The sequence below is a fragment of the Morus notabilis genome, unplaced genomic scaffold (genome assembly GCF_000414095.1).
Source record: "Morus notabilis unplaced genomic scaffold, ASM41409v2 Scaffold1229, whole genome shotgun sequence".
Lineage (NCBI taxonomy): Eukaryota > Viridiplantae > Streptophyta > Magnoliopsida > Rosales > Moraceae > Morus > Morus notabilis.
The window spans coordinates 49,033-57,933 of record NW_010362337.1 but is presented as its reverse complement, the minus strand read 5'-3'; the positions used below and the strand labels follow the sequence as shown (position 1 = coordinate 57,933).

The following is an 8,901-nucleotide window of genomic DNA, read 5'->3' as shown; positions in this document are numbered from 1 at the left end:
CAGTGAATTTGGTAGTCAGGATGTCAAACCAAGGGAGCATTTTGTCAACATATAATGGGAGTGTAACTTAAAAAGGGTCATTCATTCATCACTCACCTATATTTACGTTATTAGGTGGTTTTTTTTTTTTTTTGGTTAATTATTTTATTAGGTGTTTGTTAACCGTTGGCATGTAATGCGCTATTATTTTATTTCCTAATCTGAAAAATTAAAAAATACACAATATATAGTCATTTTATGTAATTTTGGAAAGCTTTAAAAATAATATATATTACAAGCTTTTACTTTAATTAGCAACAACAAAACAAATCACAGACAGTTGGTTTCAACGGTCGGTCATTTTCACCTACGAACACCATTTGGTAATTCTGCACCTCTCTCTGTTTTTTTTTTTTTGACCCTTTCGACTTTTTTTCTTTCCTGACAGGAAATTAATAAAATAATCTCTCAGATATATACATTTTCTTATTTATCAATCGCAATTCTTTTCATCTTCCTCTTTCTGATCCTCCATCAAGCTCCGAATCAGGTATGTGCAAATTGTTCTTTATTTTCATGAAATTAGTGTTAAAATTGCATTATTCACTCAAAAGCAAATCACAGTTTATTCTGATAAAGCTTGATTTAAATTGGGATACACATTGCGAAAAATTCATTGGAATTATGTGTTTTGCATTTTTCCAGTTGTAATTTCCGAGAAATTCTTTGCTTCCTTGCTTTGCGTACGAATTAATCTGAATGTGCAATTATCGAATTCGGTTTCTCGCATTAAGAGGTTAGGTGATTATTAGTTGGTTTTATTTAAAACTTTTTAATATTAGTTGATTGCGCATTACGTCGTACGGTTGGGTGTTAAGAATTTATGGTGTGGTTTTTGTTCAGGGTTGTTTTCTTTTTGTTGGTTCAATAATGATTAGGCCCAATTGGATTAGGTCGCCTTCAAATGTTAATTCTTTCCGAGATTTTCCCAAATTATCGTCTTTCTTTCAAAAATTATAATGTTCTACTCAAATGATACTATCATGTCCAGTTCATGATTATTGATTTTTTTTTGTTTTTTGGGTAAAAACTTATTTCCCAGTAGAATTGAAAAAAAAAGTGGGGTTTTTATTTATTTATTTATCTTTTTGAACATTTCTCAATAGTGAGAAATAAGTTTTCCTTAATTGGTTTGGTCTCAAAGGAATTTCTTCCCTGTATTTCTTGTTGAAGATGGAATGCTTCATCTTGAGTTAAGAGGACTGGAATGGTCAACCGGTTTGGACCGTTTGGTTATCAAACATTTCTTTGATGTTTACCATTTGGAACCATATGAGCTTCTAGATCAATTTTGGAGGAGATGGCAGCAGATGAATCAATGGTGGAAGAAAACAGCAACTTACCGGGGTTTATGGCCGCTCTATCATCTGCAGCATGTGAATGGATTTTGATATTTCTGCTGCTTATTGATGGTGTGCTATCATATCTGCTGACAAAGTTTGCACATTATTGCAAATTGCAGACTCCTTGCATTTTGTGCTCTAGGATTGATCATGTCATAGGCAGCAAAAAGCCTGGCATTTATCGCGATTTGCTTTGTAGCGACCACATATCAGAGATATCTTCTTTGATTTGTTGTCATGTTCACGGTAAGCTTGCTGATGGCCATGGAATGTGTGATGATTGCATCTTTTCATTCACCAGGAAGAATTTATCATATTCAGAAATGCAAAGGACTTTGGGGGGTAAGTTGGGAATGGCTATTGATGGTTCTGGTTTAGAAAGTTTCTTGCTAAACAGAGATTTTGTTCCTGGTTCTCGGGGTACGGTGCCATGTTCTTGTTGCGGCAAGCCTTGGAGGCCAAGAAAAGAGGCACAAAGGATTGCCCAACCAAAATTATGTGGAAGTGCGGTTCCTAAACCTAATATCCCTTTGCCCCGTTTGCCAAGCCATAGTCGCTTACGTCGTCGGAATAGCTTCAAGAAGATGAAGAATGAATCTTATGGCTCAATAATTTCTCACTGTGTTGGAAAAAGTGGCTTTGATCCCTTGTCTTATGTAGGGTACACTGAGTTGAAGATCAATTCTGACTCTGAATCTGAAGTTCCATTTTCAGATGAGGATGGGGAAATTAGAAATGCTATTCGTGAAAATAGCAACTCTAAGAATGATTTTGCAGTTCAGTGTCCTTCAGAAAATCCTTCTAAAGCACCATCCGGTGGTTTTATTTTAGCAAAAGCAACTAATTGCCCGCATGAGTCAATGTCTTTGCTTTCAGATCTCTGTGTGCAGCCTGATGTTAGTAAAGATCATCATGTGAAGCCATTAGCTTTTCGTGGTGCTACTGCAGATTTTGTGGGTGAACTTGGATGGCAGGAAGTCCATCAGAAGCCTGATCTCTATAAACTGCCTGAGCTAATTTTATTAGATGAAATTCCTGAATCATCAAACGTTCTTGGAATTTCACGTGACGAGTCCATTGAGAACAATCTCAAATTTCCTCTCCCACAGGATGTCAATTCTTTAGGACAGTCTGAGTTTCTTACTTTAGATGACAATCTCTCATTAGTCGGAGCATCATTAGTGAAGTGTAAGCTCTCTCTCTCCCTCACTTGATGTGTATGAATGTGCAAACAAGTTTTCTACCTGTGTAACTCCTATTTGAAATGGTTTTTTGGCAGATGTCTCTGGAACAAGTGACCTTGGACGAGAATACATTGACAACCACATGGAGGTCCTGAAGTCACTAAGTACACTATCTGCAACATCAGTCAAAGCTGATCAGGTTGATAATTATCCTGCTGCTGTAAATCCAAGACAAATTGATGCTAATGATTTGTATGGACTAGCTGGCAATTATATGGTAGGAAAATCATCTGGTTTTGTATCTGAACTACCAATCACAAGAAAACCTGATAGACTTGACGAGGAACCGAGACTGTTATCATCTTTATCTAAAGAAACTCTAGATCAAGCGTCTGGAGAAAACAGGCATGAAGATGAAGTACAGGTGACATCCAGCTGCAATGAAATTCAGATGCTTCGAAAGTCGGCTTCGGTGGAATCCAGTCTTGAATCTCTGGATGTACAAATTGTCAGTGACGTTGAGGGTGAAAGTATTGTTGATCGGTTGAAAAGACAAGTTGAGTATGACAAAAAATGCATCAAAACTTTGTATAAAGAGTTAGAAGAAGAGAGGAATGCTTCTGCAGTTGCTACGAATGAGGCGATGGCAATGATTACAAGATTGCAAGAAGAAAAAGCAGCACTCCATATGGAGGCCCTTCAGTACTTGAGAATGATGGAAGAGCAAGCGGAGTATGATGTAGATGCCCTTGAAAAGGCTAACGATCTACTTGCTGAAAAGGAAAAGGAAATGCAAGATATGGAAGCAGAGCTAGAACTTTACAAGTTGAATTTACCAGATGAAACAATAATGGGAGATTTGTGTGAAGGGACTTTTGAATTGAATATTAAGAGTACGAAAGTGGAGACTGGTGATGTACCCTGCCAAGAAGAGACAAATCACCCTTTAAAGCCAACGGTAGATGAGGTGTCCAGAAATTGCAGGGACTCTTTTGCTTCTGAAATTCCACATTTAGGATTTGATGATGAAAAGTCGTACATTTCACAATGTTTGCGGAACTTGGAGATGAAACTGCACCAAATTTCTTGTAACAGGGCTTTCTCCAACGTACCTAATGGTGGCCATTCTAAAATATTTGCAGATGATAGACTCAAGGGAGAAGATTCGCCTAAAAATGAGGATATTCCAATGAATAGTCAAGTTGAAGGGTATGATTCATCCATGAAAGGAAATTTACATTTCTGTAATGGAAGCACTTCTGCTCTAGAAGATGCGACTGCTTCGGATGGTGATGATTCTTCATTAAGCAAAGCAACTAAACATTGTGATTGCGGCGGCCAAAATGATTCTCCCGGCCAAAGACAAGTTAGTTTGGTTGCTCTAGAAAACGAAATCTTAGACCTCAATGACAGGTTGGAAGCATTGGAAGCTGATCATGATTTTCTTGAGCATATGCTTCACTCTCTGCAAAATGGAAATGAGGGACTGCAATTTATACAAGAAATAGCTCATCAACTCCAGGAGTTGGGGAAACTTGGTATAAGATTTAGAAGTCAAGCTACTCCTTAAGTTTGAATCAACTACTACATGGTAAGCTTTAGACACGAATCGTTTCAGCAAAGATTCCTTTTTGAGGCATGTTTAGTTTGACAAAATAAAACTATAGGATTTATGCATTTATTATGTTTGCATACTTGATAATCAAGTTGATGTCTAAGCCTCCTGCATCTCATTCATGTACAATGTTCCTCAGATGTACACCAAGACAAGAGGCAGAAACCGGAATACGGGTCAAGTTCATCATCTCTCGGCTGGCTCACAAACTTTGACAAATCAAAAGAAGGTTTTCATGAACAGAACAGGTACCCTTTAAAGTTCTCAGAAAGCGGAAAAAAAAAAAAAATATATATATATATATCTCTGAACTGTGTATGTGATTTTTCGAGTTAGAACAGCTGGTGGATGGGAGTCAAGTTCTTTTTTTTTTTTTCCCCCTTTTTTCTTTGGGCTGAGGTTGTAAAGTGGATATATTTGTAGTTTTGGCTAAACCGCTTCCTCTGTAAATTTGAAAAGATCTTGATTTTGATGTTTGTAACAAATATAGACAGGTAACTCAAGATTTTTTTTTTTTGGTTTCCCAAAAAGGGGCATGAAATAGTAGAAATATTACATTCCTTTGTTTTCAGTATTATCTTTGATATATATATATATATATATATATTTTCCTCAACATGTTGTTAGACAACTTAAATTAATAAAGTCTATTAAACGGGCTCCCATGTTCAAATGACAACTATTTTTTCCTCCCAGAAGCAATTGTTATATGGCTGCACAAGTTTCCGTAGAGCTTCATTCAAGATTTCAAGATTCTTGGAGACGCTATCACGTTGTCATAAATTACACTAACAAACAAATATCGTTCTTGATATGCTTGATTCGGAATCTTCACCGACCAACTGTGCTTTGCCAACATCTTATTGTATATATCACTGTTTTCATTTTGAGTGTGGCGTTATAAAATAGGATATCGCAACATTTTTATAGCTACAAGCAACATAAGCATTCTAATATATATCTTTAGTTAATGGAATAAAGAAATTATTTGCTAAGACATGGAAGTTGACTTTCTTTTTTAGTATCTTAAACAGAAATATAGAACTATAAAACTCACTACACTAGTCATCTTAGATTAGACATATATTACATTATATATATGTCTATATATATATATATATATTTACATGTTATGTTTATCTACTCTACACGTGACGTTACATATCTGAATTTTGTAAGCCTATTCATGTTATTGAGACCCAATATTAAATTGAGTAATTGCATAAAATGTCCATTTTAAAAACCCAATTTAATATTGGGCCTCAACAACATGAATAGGCTTAGAAAATTCAGATATGTAACGTCACGTGTAGATAAACATAACATGTAAATATATATATATATATGTTTTGGAAAAATGTAGAGCCGTTTAGTTCGCTGATTTGAGTTTTTAATTTGAGTTGATATGTGATTTTATGTGAAATTTTTTTACTGTAATAAAAAAATTAGACGTGACTGTTTTCTCGAATCGACGAAATGAACGGAATCGTAATTGCGCCAGTGTGGAAGAAATCCGGCATATGTCTCAATTTTAGGTATGGGATATTGGAATGATTAAGGAAAGTGTTCATATGTTTATCACTCTAATTAGAATAGATCATTGGTGTCTTAAAAGTCTAAAATGGTTTGATTTGGTTTAAGGGTCCGTTTAGTTCGCTGATTCGAATTTTTAATTCGAGTTGAGATGTGATTTTATGTGAGAGCTTTTTACTATAACAAAAAAATTAAATGTGATTATTTATGAGAGTTTTTTACTATAATAAAACTCAAATCAGCAAAAGCGATTATTTATGAGAGTTTTTTACTATAATAAAACTCGAATCAGCGAAATGAACCACCCTTAATTTTTTTTCCCTTCCAATGAGATGACGTTTTTTTACAGATTGTGCACGTGTCTATTCCCAGCGTTGGATAATTTGCTAACAGCTGAAACGGTTGATTACGTGCCGCCACGTGGCAATTAAAAGTTCCACCGTACAATCAATGGGCGTGGGGCCACCTAACCTGAACACTGGTACTAGAGAGACAAAAGAGTCCTACAAATACATCGACAGAAACTGCAGAATACAGTGAGAAAGAACTGGAGTAAGAGTAACTAATAACTGAGAATTACTCGGATAATGATGCTTCCTCAACTATTAGCCTTACTCGTCCTCTTCATCTGCTCCTTCCTCTTCCTTTTCCTTCTCAGAAACAGGAAAAAGCCTTCTTCCTCTTCCAAGCTTCCAAGGTCCTACCCCATTGTTGGCACCTTCTTGGCCGCATCGGCCAACAAGCGCCGCCGCAACCAGTGGTTCGCCGAGCTCCTCCAGAGCGCGCCCTCCGCCACCTTCGTCCTCAAGCACCTCCTCGGCCCTCGCCAGATCCTCACCGGAAACCCCGCCGTCGTCCAGCACATTCTCAAGTCTCACTTCTCCAGCTACGGCAAAGGCGACGCCTTCAGAGTCCCCCTCTCCGACTTCCTCGGCGACGGCATCTTCAGCGCCGACGGCGACAGCTGGAAGTTCCAGAGGAAGGTCGCTAGCCACGAGTTCAACACCAAATCGCTTCGCAAGTTCGTCGAGACAGTCGTCGACTCCGAGCTCTTAGACCGACTTATCCCAATCCTCTCCGCCGCCGCCTCTGAGAAGAAGTCTTCCTCCGTCGTCCTCGATTTCCAGAACCTTCTTCAGCGTTTTGCCTTCGACAACATCTGCAAGATCGCCTTCGGTCACGATCCTGCTTATCTCTTACCTTCTCTTCCGGACTCGAAATTCGCCGTCGCTTTTGACACTGCGACGTTGATTATCGGCGGCAGATCCATGTCGCTGTTTCCTCCGGTGTGGAAAATCAAGAAGCTTCTTGGAATTGGATCGGAGAAGAAGCTCAAGAATGCGATCAAGGAAGTTCGCGATGTCGCCCAATTCATAGTCAGAGAGAAGAAGAAGGAGCTCGCGGAGAAATCGTCGCTCGATTCCGTGGATCTCCTCTCGCGGTTCTTGAGATCAGGCCATTCCGACGAGAAATTCGTTGTCGACATCGTCATAAGCTTCATTCTTGCCGGACGCGACACGACATCTACCGCGCTTACGTGGTTCTTCTGGCTGATCTCCCAGAACCCGCGCGTCGAGCGCGAGGTTTTGAAAGAGATCTTCACAGACAAAGAGAAATCGGATCAGGAGATATCTGTCTACGACGAGGTGAAGGACATGGTGTACACGCACGCGGCGCTGTGCGAGAGCATGAGGCTGTACCCGCCGGTGCCGTCGGACAGCAAAGAGGCTGCGAACGACGACGTTTTGCCGGAGGGGACGGCGGTGAGGAAGGGGGAGAAGGTGACGTACCATCCATACGCGATGGGGAGGCTAGAGGCGCTGTGGGGGAAGGACTGGACGGAGTTCATCCCGGAACGGTGGCTGAAGGTGGAGGCCTCGACCGGAAATTGGGAGTTCGTGGGGAGGGATCCGTACACTTACCCTGTGTTCCAGGCGGGGCCGAGGATCTGCTTGGGGAAGGACATGGCGTTTCTCCAGATGAAAAGGGTGGTCGCCGGCATCATGCGGCGGTTCAGGGTGGTGCCGGCGATGGATGGAGGGGTTGAGCCTGTGTACGTGTCGGATTTGACTTCGAAAATGAAAGGTGGGTTTCCGGTGACGATCAAGGTGAGGACCAACAATTGTTTATGATTATGAAGATGCGAAAGTTCATCACTTGTGGGAGTTGACTTGTCATTTGTATATAATTTGTAGGCCCCACGTGTTAGTATTTAATTAATGAATGATCGAGTGATTATTAGGTTGAGCTGTCATTTCTCCAAACGCTATTTTAATGAAGTAGATTTATAAAGGATTGGGAATGTTTATGGTAGAAAATGTTATTTTCCTTCGCTAATAAGAACCAGTACTGTTTTAATTGTTGTATTAATTCTTTAACGGTAGGATTTATATATATTTATATTAAAAATTTATAACACGCAGTAAAAAACTGTTCTTAATGCGTATCGAATCATTAAAAAATTATTTTAACAGTAAAAATACGCTTTTTATAAGTAGAATAAAATAATATTCTTCACCATAAATACACCTACCAAAGCATTGGAACTTTGGATGTTGAATGAAAGTATTGTTTGAGGATCATTATCATCTGTGTTTGATGCAAGTGTTGAGAGTGATTGGAAACAGCAAATAAAGAAGCAAGTGTGAGAGTGATTGGCACTGCAATAGATAGTGATAATGGATCAAATATAACAACAAATTATTCAAGAGTGAAGAAAAAAAGGGAAGTGTGTGAAATCCTGTCGGATATTAGATTATTTTGATGGCGTAAGGAAGCACCAAACGTGGTAAAACGTTCATATTTTACTTAATCGCTCACTTACGTACGCATATACGTGTATATACAATATGCTTGATCTGTTCTTGATACAAATATTTATATGTTTTGTCTTTATAATTGGTTGGACGCCCGAGGGTTAGTCCTTGATAGTGGCGTGATGCGTGCTTCGCATTGGATTTTGTTTTATCCGAAATGCTAGTAAAAGTATGTCATTTTTGTACACATCTGTTTATTTTCTTTTCTGATTTATTTATTTATTGTTAGTATAGATCAAGCGTATCCGAGTAGTTCAAATGCTTCAATCAACTATATCATGATTTAATAATAATGCATACATGCTTATTCTTTCATAGAGTCGGGTCAACTATGAATAATATATAGTATGAAAAAAAAAAATCTCCAATTG

At 38.6% G+C, this 8,901-nt stretch overlaps 2 protein-coding genes across 2 annotated transcripts; both read left to right on the top strand.

Annotated features, from left to right (window-relative positions):
- Positions 1–491: 491 nt before the first annotated feature.
- Positions 492–4,706, top strand: LOC21389205 (probable myosin-binding protein 4). Its single transcript, XM_024167968.1, has 4 exons — positions 492–529; positions 1,213–2,570; positions 2,662–4,157; positions 4,321–4,706. Exons 2-3 carry the CDS (start codon positions 1,340–1,342, stop codon positions 4,134–4,136), a joined length of 2,706 nt encoding a protein of 901 aa, XP_024023736.1. The 5' UTR covers positions 492–529; positions 1,213–1,339; the 3' UTR covers positions 4,137–4,157; positions 4,321–4,706.
- A 1,319-nt stretch (positions 4,707–6,025) lies between these two features.
- LOC112092267 (cytochrome P450 94A1-like) lies at positions 6,026–8,053 on the top strand. Its single transcript, XM_024167969.1, has one exon. The coding sequence runs from the start codon at positions 6,302–6,304 to the stop codon at positions 7,844–7,846; it is 1,545 nt and encodes a 514-aa protein (XP_024023737.1). The 5' UTR covers positions 6,026–6,301; the 3' UTR covers positions 7,847–8,053.
- The last annotated feature ends 848 nt before the right edge of the window (positions 8,054–8,901 follow it).

Excerpts from the sequence above, each read along its gene's own strand:
- LOC21389205 (XM_024167968.1), top strand. The coding sequence starts at position 1,340 with ATGGCAGCAGATGAATCAATGGTGGAAGAAAACAGCAACTTACCGGGG. Across the intron at positions 2,571-2,661 it reads CGGAGCATCATTAGTGAAGT|ATGTCTCTGGAACAAGTGAC; the intron begins GTAAGCTCTCTC and ends GTTTTTTGGCAG.
- LOC112092267 (XM_024167969.1), top strand. The coding sequence starts at position 6,302 with ATGATGCTTCCTCAACTATTAGCCTTACTCGTCCTCTTCATCTGCTCC.